Here is a 17,525-nt window from a genome sequence, read left to right as displayed (position 1 = left end):
GCGATGCTTTTGCTATTATTTTTTATGATTTAATGACTCGTTTATTGGGCATGCTGATTTAATTTAAAAGCGGGAGCGGAAACCCAGCCACCGGCCCCTCGGCCAAGTGAATCCATTCGCCTTGACAGTTTGCTGGCAGAGGAAGCTAAAACCTGCGCGCAGCGCGTTTGGGATCCGGAGGGGAGTTTTTATTTCGCCCTCCTGCAATGAGCACCAAGTCCACGTGTCACTTTTTCAGCGTCTGCTCTTCCTGTGTGGGGATTTCTGCAGGAAGTCTCGCCGCAGAAGGTCGAGGCTGCTCGGGGGCGATGCTTGCAAAAGGAGGAGCCCGGGAGAGACGCGTTTGCAGACGGATGCAGAAGTCAGAAAAGGCCACGGTCTCGCCGGAGGCGGAGATATTTCAAGAAGCAGCTCTGCTCAGGTCAGGATGATGCTTTCCAAGATACGAAACAAGATGCGTTGTTGCTGGGCGATTTGGAGATCGCACGCGCGGTTTGCTCTCTCGTTCTTTTGCAAAATCTGTTGCTGAGCGCGCGAAGCAGCGTCTGCTTTTCCGTCCCTAGAACTTTGCGCTCTGAGATTGACGTCTCCGTTCTCTCTCCAGCAGCACCTTTTGATCCTGTTCGCCATGTTTACAAACGGAATCCGCTGGAGGGATCGACGGAGGGTGGAAATTGCCAAGGTCTTCCACTCGCAAACAGAAAACTGAAGGCAGATGCGTAAGAGAGGTGGTGCCTGCGCGCGCCTCTGCTTTTGCTGGTTCTCTCTGAAGCCAGAGCAAACTTAGTGAGTGCTTCAAGTCAGTGCTGTCCCTTTTGAAAAAAAGGAAATGAAATACGCGCTTGCCACCAGAATGGGTGCAAGACACAAAGCTAATCAAATAAAAATCCTTTTACATTGTAAAATAAGCCAAAGCAAATTCCAAGTACAAGATGTAAGTACTTGGCGAATAAATTACTATTCTATTCTATTCTTTAAAAAATGACAGCATGTTGCAATTTGTTTACCAAATCTGCCACTTTGGAAATAGGAGCTGCTGAGCAGGGTAAAGGTAAAGGGACCCCTGACCATTAGGTCCAGTCGTGACCGACTCTGGGGTTGCACGCTCATCTCGCATTATTGGCCGAGGGAGCTGGCGTATAGCTTCCAGGTCATGTGGCCAGCATGACAAAGCCACTTCTGGCAAACCAGAGCAGCACATGGAAACACCGTTTACGTTCCCGCTGTAGCGGTTCCTATTTATCTACTTGCATTTTGACGTGCTTTCGAACTGCTAGGTTGGCAGGAGTAGTGAACTATAATTGTGTGTTGCATATATATTTATTCCTCAATTCAGTAAAGGTGCTTCAAGGTGGTTTACAACACTATCGTGTTTTTTCTTTTGTAGGAAATCTCTGGAACATTTGTTATGGTGCATCATAACAAGTTCAATAAAATCGTGCAATAATTTAGGTAAGAGGTTGTTGTTTTTCCAGTTTTCCGATCTCATTGAGAGGTTTCTCCACTTACGCATCTTCAATTCACTCCAAACCGTACGTATGTGTGGTGCTGGCAAATATAATTAAAGAAATCAATATAAACTGCAGAAAGGCGTCACAAAGGCAAAAATGACCAGAAAAGTGGGGAAACTGCAAAAATGTTGTGAAAACGGCAGGAAAATAGCAATCCCATGAGCTTTTGCATCAGTCTTTGAAGCCTGGGGAGAGTTGGGAGAGTTGGGAGTTTGATAAAGGTTTGGAGGGAGTGATTGTGGTGGAATTTAGCTTTTTAGATGGTCTTCCAAGCTGTATGCAATTTTACATATTCATGCAGTACCCGGGAACGTAACCCCTGGGCAAGTGGAGAGTACGCCTGTATTTATTGTAAGCAGGTGAAAACATGGTTACTGGACACTGCCCTAATTCCCTCGAGTAGAAACTTGTTTTGCCCATTGGTATGAAGAATTGGATTGGCTATAAATTTGCCACATTTAACCCATGACAGCTCTGGGCCCAGTTGAGTGAACATCAGTTGGAGGCTTATAGGCAAAGTCTACCATCCAGAAAATCTGCATTGGCTGAGTGCCTACACATCTAAATACTGTATATGAACCAGGTGTCTAAAATAGTATGGGAGAGCAATCCAATTGGATTTTCTCTAGTCTAGTGTAAATGTACACTGTTGCAAAGGATCCCAAATCCTCAGTGTTTAGGAAATGAAGGCGAGTAATTCAGTCATTTTGGACACTATAGGGTTTAACACATGAACTTAAGCAGCTCTTATGGCACAGCTTGAACCATGTGCACATGGCTTACTCAGAGGTATAGCTTTGCTTTCTTTGCATTATACTGTATGTGGCCCATACGTTCTTAATACATGTAGAAAAAACAAACAAGGCACTCTCACCGGTTAGGTTATCTTCATATTTAAGACTGCTAATTTGGTTCAGGTGACAAAATTATAATTGACAACCACTATTGAGCATGTAGCTCTTAAGATTTTAGGAATGTCAGTCTGGAATAGAATAAATCGAATGTACATACTGCTTACAAAAACGTAGGTTATACAGTGGTGGCTCACCAGACGAACGCCCTGTAAGACGAATTTTTCGCTTAACGAAAGGATTTTTCGAGTGGAGGTTGCCTCGCTAGACGAATTTGTTTTACGAACAATTCGTCTAGCGAATCGCGGTTTCCCATAGGAATGCATTGAAATTCAATTAATGCGTTCCTATGGGCAAAAATAATATTTTAAAAAAATTCAATGCATTCCTATGGGATTCGCTAGACGAATTTTTCGTTATAAGAATTGACCCATGGAACGAATTAAATTTGTCTAGCGAGGCACCACTGTACTCAAATTCTCTTACACATTTGAAAACGTAGTAGTCCCAGCACAGGAATGTTGCTCAATTAGTTATCCTAAAGGACAAAGTTCTTTTGCATACTGAAGAGTGCATTGACATTAAATTATTTGTCTAGTCTACAGTTAAGGATCATGCTGCACCCTTATTGAAGAAGTGTTTTACATAATAGTGTTCCGTATGCACACTCTTCCATTGTCATAATAACATCTCATCCTCGTTGAAGAGAGTTCTAATCTGCTTGAGAAATAATGAGGGCAGAACCAGGATATTGTAGCTCTCGCAGGTTTAATGAATGCAGCATGTATAGCTGTCATGTTCTATAAAATCTGTACCTTCTTTAAAACACCTATTCCCAGAGAAGCCCACCCACCCAATCACATTTTGAAATAGAGATCCGGTTTAGTCTCAGCCAGTATCAGAAATGCAGCTTCTGGACTGTGGCACCCCTGGGTTCCAATTCAGCATGCTTTGGGTGTTAATTCTTCCTCCTCCTCACAATACCTTGGCTTTCAGGAAGCTCTAGCATTCTGTGCGGATCACATTCATGTCTTTTCTACTGCTCGATTCCATTCTTTTATTATACAGGTATATTCTTTTAAATGGCTCTATCACACGTTGAAGGCCTTCTTAGGGGATTTTTTAAACCATAAATCGAAGAGCACAATAACTAGAGAGAAGGAAAATAGGAACCGTGTGCCTTTGGAAATGCTGATTTTTTTTAAAAAAAACAGTGTATGGCTTTCATTAAAAGGAAAGAACATTGAGGACTTACCCGCAGCCTCAGCTCAAAGCTAGGTATGGGTTTATTCTTTTTCTGTCTTTTAAAATATTCCATGAATGTGGTCTTCATTGAGCCAAGAAATCTATGCTAGGAATGTTGTTTTTTATGGGAATTTAAGGGGATTGTCAGTTTAGAGCAATGTATGGGGAGTTGGGGGGGGGACCTTCTGGGGTAGTTTGACCTCCTGTGGTCCCCACCCTGCACTCAGCTCTCACTTGTGGCTCCTAGAAGTTGTCAGCATGCAACAGCAGCCACACCCCGGGAGCAGCTTCGACTGGCCAGCTAAACCAGGCGAGGATAGCCAATGGGTCTCAAATCCTAGGTGAGTTTGGGACTCCCCTGCATGTGAAGATAGGCTCCAGCAGATTGAGCGGATGAGGCCAATAGTGGGTCCAGTGGTCAAAAAGACTGTTTCTGCCTGCCTGTGCTGTAGAGGGATGTGAGGGGCAGATGGGACTCATCAACCTGGGAAGGAAGAAGGAAAACTCTGATCCTAAACCTCTGCTTCCTTGTGTGGTATCTTTGGGAGAAGAAAGGGCTAAGGAGTAAACCCTACAAAAATCAAGAGTGGAGTCCCTAAGATGGTTGGATTGCGTCTTGTACACCTCCTTCCGGCAACTCCTGCAGCCAAACTGGTGCCGAACATATTACTCGGCTTTCCTTTGGAACGCGTCAGAGGCTGAGAAGGCTGCCTTGTCGTCTGGGCAGCAGAGGACCCCCATACACACTGCTCAGGCTTGCACACCATGGAGGGTCACTTTGGTGCTCCTAACGCAGGGGTTTGACTTTGCCCCCAGAAGTGCACTTTGTTGTCTCTCGAAACAGGTGGAAGCCAGCAACTTCTTAACAACGGAACCTATTCCTCATAAACGCCACAGGTTGCGTCCAACACTGCATTGCAAGCAGAATGTATTTTTGTTTGTGCAGCACAACTCCACCTCTTCCTCCTTCCCACTGCAGCATGCTGCACTGCCCTCAAGTTCTGTTCCAGAGCAATGGGGAGAAGTAGGTCTATAATCCAATTAAATATGTCTTAAGACTATAAAAAAGGGGACCCAGGTGGCGCTGTGGGTTAAACCACTGAGCCTAGGGCTTGCTGATCAGAAGGTCGGCGGTTTGAATTCCTGTGATGGGGTGAGCTCACATTGCTTGGTCCCAGCTCCTGCCAACCTAGCAGTTCAAAAGCACGTCAAAATGCAAGTAGATAAATAGGAACCGCTCCAGCGGGAAGGTAAACGGCGTTTCCATGTGCTGCTCTGGTTTGCCAGAAGCGGCTTTGTCATGCTGACCACATGACCTGGAAGCTGTATGCCGGCTCCCTCGGCCAATAATGCGAGATGAGCGCGCAACCCCAGAGTCGGTCACGACTGGACCTAATGGTCAGGGGTCCCTTTACCTTTAAGACTATAAAACTCGTACAATCAATTAAATTTTTGTATTAGTAAAAAAAGTTCTCATAACCAGTTATGCACAAGTTTGCCTTTTAAGATAGTGCTCACCAGACATTTTAGTTTTTGCTTTTTAAAAAAATTAAATTTACTCCACTTTTTAGGTCATTAAAAATATCACTTGATTAAACTAAACATTGCCACACACAAAATCATTATGCAAATCACCACAACCTGATATATAAAGGTCTCAGAAACGAAAATTGTCTTGATGTGAAATCTGAACCTGGTTGAGGAATATTATTTCAAGGGTACACACAGACCTGCCTCCTCTACAGTGGCTGTTAGTAGTTACTAAGTGTGAAGGAGTGGGAGGCATTCAAACTTATTTTCCACACATACTTTTTATGACAGCATTTCAAAAACACAAATGTAAAACGTATTGTTCAAAGTGGTATTTAATGCTAAGCAGTTAAGAGTGGCGATCTAACATTATGGAGCTAACAAAATTGCAACCATTCATCCATAGCCACCAGGATAAGACATTTCTCATGCATATGACAAATCCATTTACGTAGTGAGGGCTGATTCCTGTGTACAATATTTCATAAGTTATGGTTCACAGCCTCCCCCTTTTGAGAATAATTCAAACTGATTATATTATATTTTGTATATGCAAACTATTTTATATACACATGAATATAAAGATCCCTAAAAGTACCGTTGGGATGACACCCTTGAACTTTCTGTAAAATGCATAGCTTTCTTTCATACCATTTTAAATATTTTCTCTCAAGTTACCCAAAAAACTTTACAGATTAAAGCTGCTTCAGTGTGTGATATTTTAACAAAACCCAAAGGAAATAAATCTCAACTGTCATATTTAAACATCTTAGGGAAAATTCACATATTTGGCTCTGAAATTAAATGAATTAAGCAAGCTAATGGAAGTTCCAGTTATCTGTGCGCTCTTGGAAGAAACCTTGTGCTCTAAACACACAGGAATCTTCTTAAGCAGGGTTACAGTGCAGTATTTCTGGTGCAGTGACCTGTTCAACTTTGCGCTGAAAGCTGAAACTCCAAATATTTTCCAAACCTGCACTTTTGCATCCAACAGCCAAGAACAGGAAGAAAAGCTAGTCATAGTTGAGGAAAGGTTTAGAGCCATTTCACTCTCACTGTTTCACATTGTCCTTAAAACAAAAGATCTTTATCCACACAAATTGCAACTCTCAAAACTTTGAGACAACTGTTTTCAGTTGGTTAAATTCAGCTACAGGTCATTTAACAGGAAACATCTGTCAGGAACAAAAAGCTAGCCCCATGACACTGAAAGTCGCGGGTATCCAACATCAGGTGGTTGGTTTCACAACAGCTTAAAACTGTGTGGCTTCAGTTGGTGAAGACGGACTATATTCAACTAGACTTGCCTTCTCTAGAGCCAAGCTTCATACAAATGCCAACAAGTTTTCACAGTAGCCATCAGCAACTATGGGAAACATTTCCCCAGGAACCTCTCCCAAACATTTTCCATATATTTCTATGAGGTTTGCATGGAAGAGATTCAAAGTACGTGATTTATTGTTCTAGCGAGTCCCAGTGACTAGCTAAGCATGCTAGAAGCCAAATCATTTTAGGTTTATCGTCTACCCACTAAGCTTAGGTCTTCAATGAATCGTCTAAAACATTACTGAGTTGATTGCGCAAACCGGTAGGAAGCTACTTTCATGTAAGATTTGCATGGGAGGCTTGTGCATGTGTCGGAATTGAATCTACAGTGGCCAAATAGTCACAGGACTATAAGCAGCATTATTAACAGCTTTTCTACTGAATTCTGCCGTTTCCTCAACAGCCCTGCTGGCAACTTAACTGAATGGGTGTTTTGTATCACCATCTTTGAGATAGCAAGGGTTAGTGCTTAATACTAAACAGCGGAACAAGTGAACATTCCTTTAATACAGTCATGCATGCGATGCAGCATCCCGCACCTTAGCGAAAATTACAAGGCAGCAACCAAATAAGAGGGACTTTGTGGAATTACAGGGCCTTTAGCTGGTGTAGAAATAAGCTCTATCACCATGATCACAATACCAGATGGGAATTCCAAGATGGAAGATTTGTAAAATCACAGTTCTCTTTACCCAAGGCAGGAAACTGTTGATAAAAACCCCACCACCATTATTATAAATTACAGCCCAAGAACTTCCATGCTATTTCAGTGAATCAGCATTACATCAGACGTTTATTCTAACTGGAAATGGCCCCAGCCTTAACAACAAAGCTGAGTATTTTATACCCACCCCCCGAGACACACTGTTGGCATTAAGGATGTAGCTATCGCCCACACCAATACTACAGCTTTTTTTTAAAAAAAGGAAAAAATAAAGCCCCAATGAAAGAAAATCTAATTACCAAGTGATTTCATCTTGTTTCAGAGGCATATTTTTGTCATTCTTGAAAACTATAAAATAAAAAGCTTTTATTGTCAGCAATACTTTGAAGAGAACTAGGCCCATCATGAATATAACATTCAGCCCCATATAAATAAGTCACCAAGGTGTTAAAAGCAAGGGAATTATGTCCAATTACAGCGTACAAGCTTCCTATGCTATACTCTATGCAGAAAAACAACATTGCCATGAGGTTTACAAAATGATCACTTCAACCAGTTGCTAGTTTATAAATAGGGAATGCATATTTGGCTATAAATTAACACAGAAAATAGTCAATATTCAAGTGAGAGACAGGTTAACTGGAGAGTTGCCAGGAGCTTCAACATTAATTCACTGGCCACCGAAATGTGTTTCAGTAGCCAGACATTACAAACCTTCAGCACGGTATATATATATATATATATAAAAGAAAGACTTGGTTTTTTGCTTAAAATGTATGACAGTGCATAGCCTAAGTCAGATGGTCAAAGTGATACAATGCTTCTCAATGCTGATCTGCTGCATTTTAAAAAGGGACCCATCTCCCTTTAAGTATGCTTGCCAAGAAAAACAAAAAAACCCACACACAACCAAATTGCAAAGTCCTGAACTGTAGTAAAAATATTTCAGTCACAGACTGATTAAAAATGTATATAACTGTGCAGTTCCGAGTGTTAAATGTCCACCTGCACATTTTACTTGGGCTCCTCAATTGTCCCCTTGCTGAGGTCTGTCATTTTGGGATATTTTACTTTCTTCTGGTCCAGCTCGTTCTGAGCCCACAGTAGTAATTTCAGTAATTTCGCCAGCTTGGGTGTCGACTCACGATTTTCATAGTCTAGAACAGCTTGGTTAACTTCGCTCCAAACCTAGAGAGAGATGAGCAACTCAGTTTAGCACAGTATATGCATGTCACAGAGTCAACGTGATCCACCAACAGTTTTTGACCTGAAGGACTAAATTCCTCTGCAGGTACCATGGCCTTGTGCAAGCGACTAAATATCAGTCTCAAGCCCCCCTCTGTAAAATAGGAACTATAGAGCTGCAGGATATTGCAGAGCACTTTGCAAAATAGAAATATTTTAAAAAGTAATCGTCTTTTGCAATTTCTAAAGAACGAGGTCATGCCAAGAGGCTCTCAGTGGCTATTTCCCAGCCCTGTAACTTCCTTTCAACAAAGTCCGTAATCAAAAGCTCAGACGTTCGTATCAAATTCCACAAAAACATCAGTATTTAATTACACATGAAGGCTTGTAAACCGATTGAAGAGTGCTCCTCTGATAAAAAATAAAGCTCCTTATCAAAACATCAGTGTGTGTCTTTTTGAGATAAAGGAAGTGGTAACTTAGAAAGCCTACTGGAGTGGTAAAGGTCGTCTATAATATTTTCCTTTTTCATCCTGTTAGAATAAAACAGAACAAAAGTAACTTGGTGTTCTAATGCTCACCAAGTAAAAGTTGCTCCCAGCAACTGACCAGCTAAAGCTGCAATTCTAACCCCCCTTACCTGGGACTCAGACCCATTTAATTCAATAGGACTTCCTTCTGCGTAGACACATTGTGCTGTAAAATGTCATTTGATCAACCCAGAGATTAAACTGGTTCAAGCTTGCTTTTTCACAGAACATTTAAAAAATGCTACTGATCCTCAAACTTTGGGGCATAAGATGAACTAAAAATCTAAATAAGCTAACCGAAAGCCACCCACAAACTTTCAGAAAAAAAGCCACGTGATTTATTACAAAAGATGATGGAAAGTGAAAACCTGTACAGCCAGCTTTTCTTTATAATGTAATAAAGGGCAAATCTTAAAATTGCCCTTTTAAGAGGCATGCAGCATCTAATTTTAGTTACAAGGGATTAAGCGCAATTACCTTCTGTCTCTGCATCATGTTGAGCAAGTCTCCAAAAGGTGATTCTTCTGGGTTATCGAAAGCAAGCAGGGCAAGAGTGCGCTCCATCTCAGTCAGGCATTCCCGGCTCTCCTCGCCTTGTTCCGCTAGCTGCGTCTGAGCAAACTCCAGAGCAGCTTCTGTTTCACGCTGCCGAATCAACTCAATTAAATGCTGTTGCTGCACCAGCCAACCAAAAAAAGAAAAAAGATAGGTAGACCGTACAGAAAAAAAGAATACAGTTCATTCAGTTTCTTTCACTTGATCAATGTTCTTCTAAAAATATGTTAGCTGAGCATTCAAGTGAAGCCTTTAAATTAGAAGTTGGGAACTAGCTACTGAAAAGTGTGTTAAAAGCAGCAGTCAGAGAAATCAGGTTATATTTGCTAGCATGAATTTCCCCTTGGTTCCCCATTTTAACTATGGTTTAATAATATGCCTGAATCAGCACTAACAGGGTTAATGGTAACTAGTTTCCCTCTTAAAACAGGCGCTACAATTTTCTTCAATTCCTAATTTGAACCTCAGGTTAAGATGGAAACTGCTTGACTAAGACAGTGGTTAACAACATTGCAGATATAATGCTAAACAACGGTTAAAGCCCCCAGGAGAAGGAAGCGGGCATACAATTATGCTGCCTACTCCTATCTACACCAGGCCAAAGTGTGTTAAGAATGCACACTATACATGCAGGATACCAAAACAGAAGAAGAAAAGGTTTTCTGAATATAGCAACCTTCCCTCACCACTGTCAATTAGTTTAAAATGTAATCAATGTCAGTTTCAATGCGAATCTTACCTGTAAGTGGAAGTAAAGGTACCGGTTCGTATCTAACAATTCCGGGTGAAGGCTGTTGATTAGTGCAATGGCTTCCTGAATCTGGCCTTTGAGGATCATCTCTCGAATTTTTATTCTTTCATCCAGGGTCTCTAAATCAACACTGGGCTCAATTCCAGACTCCATCCGAAACTTTTCTGCTGCCTCTTTGAAGCCTTCTGAAATGCAAAAAGAAACTGCTTGCAGAAAATGGAAATCGGTTTAATCAATCATATTGTATGTCACCTTTCCAAAGTTAAGGCAGCTTACAACATTACAAATCACATAATTAGAAACATAGCAAAAATAGTCATAAACAATAAATAAAACATCAAAAAGTGCAAAACCAAATCGAACAATTTCTACATAAATGGCTTAATTGGAACAGTAGTACACTCAATATTTCCATAAATCCAGTTTCTTAAAACAGGATTCAACTAATGAATTGATGAAGGGCTTCTACTTGCTCTCCACACGCACCCCCATTGGTCAGGTGTGCTGTCAGGAGAACCTCCAGAACAGTGTGCAGGGGAAAGGTTAGTACCGGTAAGTTCTAGCAATACACAAATACTGCCAGGATGCCCCAAATGAATACATGGTTATGGTGGTAATTTTATTTTCTAAACCAGCTGACTGATTACCTGTAACAAGGTAGTTCATGATCAAGCGGTTCATGTCAGCTCTCTGGATGTGCAAATTATTAAGTTTTTCCATCCACTCGTCTTTTGTGATTTCATCGGGTTTTTCGGCATAACTCATTCTTGTCCCTCACTAGGAAGGGAGAGAAAAAAACCAGAGGCAAGATAAATTACTGTGAGTGAGCATATACAAGAGAATACCTCGCTACTTTTCCGAGATAGCTTTTACCGTTCACTCTGTTAAAAAAAAAACAGCAACCAGAGACAGTAAACTTATGCACGTCCTGATTTCACAGCTTGTACTCCATCAGGACAACAGCTCAGTTTAGAGCACAAATGTTCTGTATGCAGAACATCCCAGGTTCTATTCCCCTGCCAGTTAAAACCTTCTCAGATAAACAAGGGTTCTGGGTGGGACACAGAACAGTCACTATCAATCAGAGGAGACAATTCTGGTCTAGATAGTCCAGTAATCAGTCTTGGCATAAGCAAACTTTCTCTGCATAGATCAGCTGGCAGGGTGTGTGTGTGTGTGTGTGTGTGTGAGAGAGAGAGAGAGAGAGAGAGAGAGAGTGAGTAAAAAGAACTAGGAAGCAGAAATCATGAAGTCAGGATATAGGTGAACTGTCCCAGATATTAAAGAGGGAGAAGGGGGAAATCAAACCCACTTGTTATATGCAGGGGTCACATATTTAATGAGCAGTTCTACCCTAAAATGTAGCATTATAGAATGGTCAATACATCTTATCAAATGCTCATCACAGTACATGCACTGTTAATTACAATAAAAACAGCACTGCATCTTATTTGTATGTTATAAACAATTTTGATAAGTACAGTTTTAATTCTATCAGTGTTTGTTGTTTTTAATAATTGTTTATATATTTTGTGCTTGTTTTTATCTGTAAGCCACCTTGAGTCCCATAAGTGAAAAAGGCAGGGTATAAATAAATAAATAGTAGTGGTAGTAGTAGTAGTAGTGCTATCGTGACATGCAGTGGCAAGCACCTGATCATTATTAGCATTTATACATGAGTGCACAAAGGAGTTTATATATATATCCTCACAGTAATTCTCACAACAATCCTACAAACTAGACAAGCGTGTTTAAACCCCTGTGTTACAGAACAAAGGCTGAGGAAATGTTGGCTTGCATATTGTTGGCTTGCATATTGACACACATTGACAGAGCTGAGATTTGATTTTCTGGTTCATAGCTCATCTTCTGATGACACATTACTAATTAGAGCAAATGGCCATGGCACAAATATGAAGGCATCTCAGATCTGCTTCCACACCTAGCTGTTCTTGCTGTTCTCTCTTAACTTTGCCATGATCCAAAAGCACTTTTCAAACTATCAAACACTGCAGAGGTGGGGAGAACTGGGGGCAGGCACAATAATGGAATGGTTTGAACCCCGAACAGAAGCATTGCACAATGCAATGTTTGTGGCAGGGTCTTATTCACAGCTTTTCTAATGGGGGACAGGTGCTTCCACATTTAAAAATGACAGAAAAAAGAAGTTGGTCAGCATGCCTCTGGTTGCAGATGAAGGTTTTCCCCTACACATACCAGCCCAGTGGGTCAATTTTAGAAACACCAAGCTAGAAAGACAATGGTCTGATCCAGCTACACAAATTATAGTTTATTATGATAGAAAGAATTTACAAATAAAATGCTTACTGCTTACACATCTTAACAAGATCTAGTGTAAGTTCTTACACGTAGCACATTCTTATTTATAGATAAGTCACCGTAGAATTGCTCTTAATAATGGGCAGTCAGCACAGAAATATAATATTCAATACATATCAAAAATTATTCGAAGTGCCTTTCTTTCAACTTGTTTGCATTGAACTGCAGCTTAAAAATGAACAAAATATGCAAAGCACTAGGGTTCCAATGATGCATTAAAGAAGTGAAATATTTAATTGGGTGTAGCACACAAAGCAACTGTAGTCAGACTACCACATTCAAAACAAGTCAGAACGCAATCTTGGGATTAAGTTTCAGTGAGACCTTGCAGCAACTAAACATACATACCGGTATGCTATTAGTCTCACTGTTAATAATGGGGCCCTGAGCAATCACTCCCTCAAACACTAAGCTTCCTGTTTGTAAAATAAAAGAACTAAGTCCCATGTTTACTGTATTTGTTGGAAGGACAGGTAAATAATCTTGGAATTGCTATTAAGCTGTATGTTTAAATCCCACCCTTTTTGGGTGCACGAAAGCTGAACACCAGACTGAAAGCTGGTGTCTTGCTGCCATGAAACGTATCTTACTCAGTCTAGAATGATTCCTTGACAAAATTTTAGGTTTAGCCAATTTATCACTCACTGGTAACACTACCACCTCTGTAGAGTCTCATTAGGCCTTCAAGAATAGCACAGGCTGAATTGAAAAAAACTGCTGAGGACTGTGTTGTGAAATATACCCCTCGTAGGAGTCTCCAGTGATGAGCTCACCTGAAGCCCTTTAAAGATAAAGCTCAAGCAATGTGTCATAATAAGCACCTAAACGGAACTGCTGCGGAATCTATTAGGATAGAAGCATCCCTTTGACACAGCTCCATCCAGAACTGAAGCCGCTTTTCTCTTTCAAAAGCTCAGTTAAAAATCAAGACGTCCCCAATTAAGACACGTAACACGCGAGGACGGCTACGAAGTTCACGGGTAGAGAACAGGTCGGTCCTTTTTTTTTTTTTTTTTGCTTGCACGGTACTGTATATAGGTTTCCATGTGTACCGCGTGCCGAAAGCTCCGGTTTCCGATAAAACAAAAACAAAAGTCACGCCGAATATGAACCACGTGTGTGTTTCTGGGTAAAAACGAAACATAAACGTAAAGAGAGAAAGCCTTTCCCCTCCTCCTCCCCCCACCAAAACAACAAAAAGGTCGTTCAGAACGAGAAGCGCCGTTTTAAAGCTTGCGGAAAAGAAGAGGCGCTCCAATCTGTTTCGCACAACGTTGGAATCGGATCCAGTTTCTCCCTTTCCTCCCCTCCCCATTTTATATTTTTTTAAAAAGTGCTCCAAGATAACTTGCATTTCCTTGAAATAAAAACGAGCGTGTCGGGGGAAACAGTGTATAAATAGTAACAGTAAAAGAAGCGAAACCCCGAAGATTGGCCCTGTCCCCGCAGGCCGGTCCGAGACAGGCGCGAAGCGGCGGGGAGGCCGCGTCGTGTCAATTTGGGGGGGGGGGAAGAAAAGAAGAAAAAAAAACCCAGGAAGGAAGAAGAGGAAGAAGCGGCGGCGGCAGAGTTTCCCGCGACATAAGCCCCCGCTCCTCCCGGCCGCGTCTCTGGGCTTCCTTCCTCTCTCCCGCCGAGAGCAGGCCCAGGCGGGGGCGGACCCCTCGGCACCACCAGGCAGGCCTCACGCCGCCCCAAAATGGCTGCTTCCCCCTCAGGCGCCGCCGCATCCCGCCACGGAGGAGGCCCCCATGCCCCTCACGGGTTGCCGCCCCCGCCGCCTTTCCCCCCATCCACAGGTGATCCTTCTCTCCACCGGCGCCGCCATTTTACTCACCGACCGAGCTCGCCGCTGCCTCCGCCGGGCCTTCAACGCCAGGCCCCGTCACCTGCTCCGCCCCCCGCCTCCCTGCGCCGCTCTCGCTCCCCCCCCCGCACACCCCCGCCGCCGGCCTCTCGCAGGCCGCGCCTCTCGCGAGAGCTCCGCCGAGCCGCCCTCAGCCAATCCCTTCAGAAAGGTCGCGTGGATCATAGAGACGAGGGAGACGGAGAGAGGGGATCGGCACTCGGGGGGGGGGAAGAGGGAGGGACGGTCTATAAAGAAGGGGCATCCTAGAAAGGCCTACAAAATCGTAGCGTTAGGAGGCGTGGAACTCGAACCCACGACCCCGTGATTGAGAGCCTAATGCGCTCCCGGATGAAGCTGTTAAGTTCTAATATTTTTTTTAAAAAAAATTCTTGAGCGACATACAAAAACGAAACGACAAAACTGTTTAGTAAAAACAGTAAAACAGCATTATAGAATCTGATGGAAGAGTTAAAGCTTGGGTGAAAAGACGTCCTTCTTGTGGGAAGGACATAGCTCAGTGTTAGAACTAGTGACTTGCATGCAGAAGGTTGGAGATTCAGTTCCAGGATCTCTAGGTAGGGCTGGAAATGTCCTCTGCAAACTGAGTAGATGTTATTGGGTTGCACAATGAGGAAGTGCAGGTCCCTAAGAAGAATCCCAAAATGTTTAGAAGTGCAATCCAGTAGAATCCTATTAGCAATTCTGGCAACAAAATTGCTTTTATCTGTGGTTGTGTCTCCACCCTGTGCACCAAACTAGTTTCACAAGTTCTTCCACCACTGATTGGTGGTTTATTTTAAGTTTATTTTAATTACACTGATATTCATCAGTATCAGTACAGTACAGTACTGTATCAAACTTATTTCGGTCACAGACCAGCATAAGATTAAGAACGCTGCGCCACTTCTTCCTCCCGTCCAGAGGAGGCGCCCGATACCTTTCTTTGCCGCTCTGCGCCGCTCTCCCCACCAGAGAGAGAGAGAGAGACACTCTAAGTTCCCGTTCTCTCTGTGGTTCTTTCCGCGCCCGGATTCCCTCTCGGCGCCTTCCCAACCGCCACTGCGCGCGAGGAGGCAGAGCGTCCTCCTCCGCCCCGCCCCCCAGCCCAACGCGCACCGCTTCGCGCGCAGCCACCTCGGGCGGCCATTTTGGCGACGGCTTCCTCTCAGCCTCGGCGCGGGCGGAGCAACAAGTCTGAAGGGATCCGTGAGGGAAGGAGAGAAGGAGGCGGAGGGAATGGAAATGGCGGCCGCCGCCGCCGCCGCCCGTCTCGGCTGAGGCCCAGCGAGGAGGAGAGGCGCCGGCACCGAGGCGGGAACGCGCTCGCTTTCTCCCCCACCCCCGAGTCTCTCTGCCCCCCTTATTTTTCTTCGAGCCCCCATTTTCCCTCCTCTACGGTGAGTGAGGGGCAGCCGCTTCGGGCCTGGCTGGAAAATGGAGGAGGAGGAGGAGGAAGAAGGCGGCAGTCAGCGCGGGCGGAGGGTGGGGGGCGGCGGGAGGAGCGACCTCGCCCTATCTAGCCTTTTCTCTTTTCCCCCTCCCCCGGGGTTAAGTCGGGATCAGGGCCTTTAAAACCGTCGCTCGTGCAAACCCCGCGGTGTGAGACCACAATCGGGTGACGTCGGAGGGCTTCGTGACGCCCCCGGGGCACCCGGTAAAAGGCCCCCCCTTGAACGTGGGAGGGTTTGGGGGTTGTTTTGGGGAAGAAATCGCTCCTTGCCCGGGGTGTGATAACGTGGCCACCAGAGAGAGAGAGAGAGAGAGAGAGAGAAACGGAGGAAGGCGAGTTTGCGGTGTTTCCCCCACCTTTTTAATTACAGGCCTTCCGAGTAATTGTTTCAGGATCCGCTTGGCGTGTTAGCAGTGCAGTAGTAAGTAGACTCCGGCCCCCGCCGTGCTAAACCCTGCAATTCGTCGTTGTGGGGGGGCATCATCTCTCCCCACCCTTCCCCTCTTTAGAATCTGAGAGACCTTATTTGAGCTTGCCGACCTGTTTTTCGGTGGCGAGTCTGGCCACACCTTCCTCTGGTTTTGGATTAAGAATATCTGATTCTTCCTCTGGCTGCTTATGCCGCAATCTTTATCATCATTTTATTTCGCCGGCAGTCGCCGCCTTTCCTTTCGCTTGCATATGTTTTAGTTAAGGTGATCACGTTCCAGGTGTGTATCTATGTATCTCTCTCCCCCCCCCCCACACACACGGTGATCACGTTCCAGGTGTATACTGTACACACATACACCTTGAACGTGATCACCATATATGTGTGTATGTATGTATGTGTGTATATATGTCATCATAAACGTAAGCCCTGTTGACTTCAGCAGAACTTAATTCATAGGTAAGTGTGTAAGTAATTGTAGCCTAGGACTAGAATCCTGTACATACTTACCTGGGAGTTAATCTCATTGAATTCAATGGTGTTTACTACTGAATAGGCATAGAATTGCAAAGTTAATAGTTCAAAGTGGAGGTTTATGACCTCCTGCCTGTTTGGTAGTGTGGGTTTTATTTTTGTCTGGAAGGCTGTTCCTGCCCAGCAGTGAAGCTGCCTCTTTTAAGTGTAATCAGTCTCTCCTGTCCAGTATAAATGATTTTCATGTGTTACTGTTTTGTGTGCTTAGCCTTAGAAGTTGGCAAAGGGTAAAACACTGAATAATATATAAATGAGGTGTTTCAATAATAGCATGGTGATATAGGCAAAAATCTGCCCTTATTCCCTTATTGGGTTCTCCATCGGTTGGAGAATATAACAGAGGCCAACCAGAGAAGTTTGAGAAGCAAAGCCTTTATTTTCGCTGTTGCAACAGGGTCCTTCCTCTCACGCAGGAGAACAAGGAAAGAACCCCAAACAAAGGTGTCCTGCCCTTAAAAAGAAATTTGAAATTCAGTCACAGAAGGGGTGTAGCCCAAGACCCCTCTCCCTAGATTCATCATAGGTACATCATGAAAGGGGAGGTCTGGTGGCAGTAATCTGAGCATCCTGAACCCTGCCCCCTGCCCCCAAAACCTAATCAACAAAAGAGAGAGATATTTACATTTCCCTGTTTCCCAGCCAAGTTAATCACACCCTTTTGTCTGGCACCCAGGTATCAGGATGCCAGGGAGAATCACTTTAATTCCTGAGACAATGAGAAGGTTCCCCCCACCCCCCTTCCTCCCTGCAGAGGAACACCTGGTCAGAGAGAGA

At 43.7% G+C, this 17,525-nt stretch overlaps 2 protein-coding genes and 1 long non-coding RNA gene across 11 annotated transcripts in view; 2 read left to right on the top strand and 1 right to left on the bottom strand.

The window, feature by feature from the left end:
* The first annotated feature begins 165 nt into the window (after positions 1-165).
* On the top strand, positions 166-3,989 carry LOC148685175 (uncharacterized). 3 transcript variants are annotated; one of them, XR_015951199.1, is made up of 3 exons: positions 166-421; positions 1,388-1,452; positions 3,855-3,989. It is a non-coding gene; the product is annotated as an uncharacterized LOC148685175 (long non-coding RNA). The 3 variants fall into 3 exon arrangements; XR_015951200.1 differs by having other exon boundaries at positions 3,858-3,978; XR_015951198.1 differs by lacking the exon at positions 3,855-3,989 and adding an exon at positions 605-786 and having other exon boundaries at positions 255-421; positions 1,388-1,451.
* A 1,465-nt stretch (positions 3,990-5,454) lies between these two features.
* On the bottom strand, positions 5,455-14,397 carry GID8 (GID complex subunit 8 homolog). Of its 2 annotated transcripts, none has more exons than XM_035123393.3 (5): positions 14,326-14,397; positions 10,796-10,925; positions 10,137-10,333; positions 9,320-9,517; positions 5,455-8,315 (listed from the first exon to the last, which is right to left on the bottom strand). In XM_035123393.3, exons 2-5 carry the CDS (start codon positions 10,911-10,913, stop codon positions 8,142-8,144), a joined length of 687 nt encoding a protein of 228 aa, XP_034979284.1. In that variant the 5' UTR covers positions 10,914-10,925; positions 14,326-14,397; the 3' UTR covers positions 5,455-8,141. The 2 variants fall into 2 exon arrangements, with proteins under 2 accessions (XP_034979284.1, XP_088530852.1); XM_088674726.1 differs by lacking the exon at positions 14,326-14,397 and adding an exon at positions 13,310-13,613.
* Positions 14,398-15,510: 1,113 nt separating this feature from the next.
* Positions 15,511-17,525, top strand: part of DIDO1 (death inducer-obliterator 1) — a 71,079-nt gene continuing 69,064 nt past the window's right edge. For all 6 annotated transcript variants that reach the window (XM_088674723.1, XM_035121389.3, XM_088674724.1 and 3 more), the window contains exon 1: positions 15,511-15,734. The gene's annotated coding sequence lies outside the window, so the exon portion shown is untranslated. The remainder of the gene's footprint in view (positions 15,735-17,525) is intronic.

The sequence above is a fragment of the Zootoca vivipara genome, chromosome 7, assembly GCF_965207765.1.
Source record: "Zootoca vivipara chromosome 7, rZooViv2.hap1.1, whole genome shotgun sequence".
Lineage (NCBI taxonomy): Eukaryota > Metazoa > Chordata > Lepidosauria > Squamata > Lacertidae > Zootoca > Zootoca vivipara.
Note: the sequence above shows the minus strand (reverse complement) of the source record. Positions and strands in the feature narration are given on the sequence as shown.

Coding starts and splice junctions, on each gene's coding strand:
- GID8 (XM_035123393.3), bottom strand. CDS start 10,913: ATGAGTTATGCCGAAAAACCCGATGAAATCACAAAAGACGAGTGGATG. Junction 10,334..10,795: donor CATGAACTACCTTGTTACAG/GTAATCAGTCAG, acceptor TTTGCATTTCAG/AAGGCTTCAAAGAGGCAGCA. Junction 9,518..10,136: donor ACCTTTACTTCCACTTACAG/GTAAGATTCGCA, acceptor TGGCTGGTGCAG/CAACAGCATTTAATTGAGTT.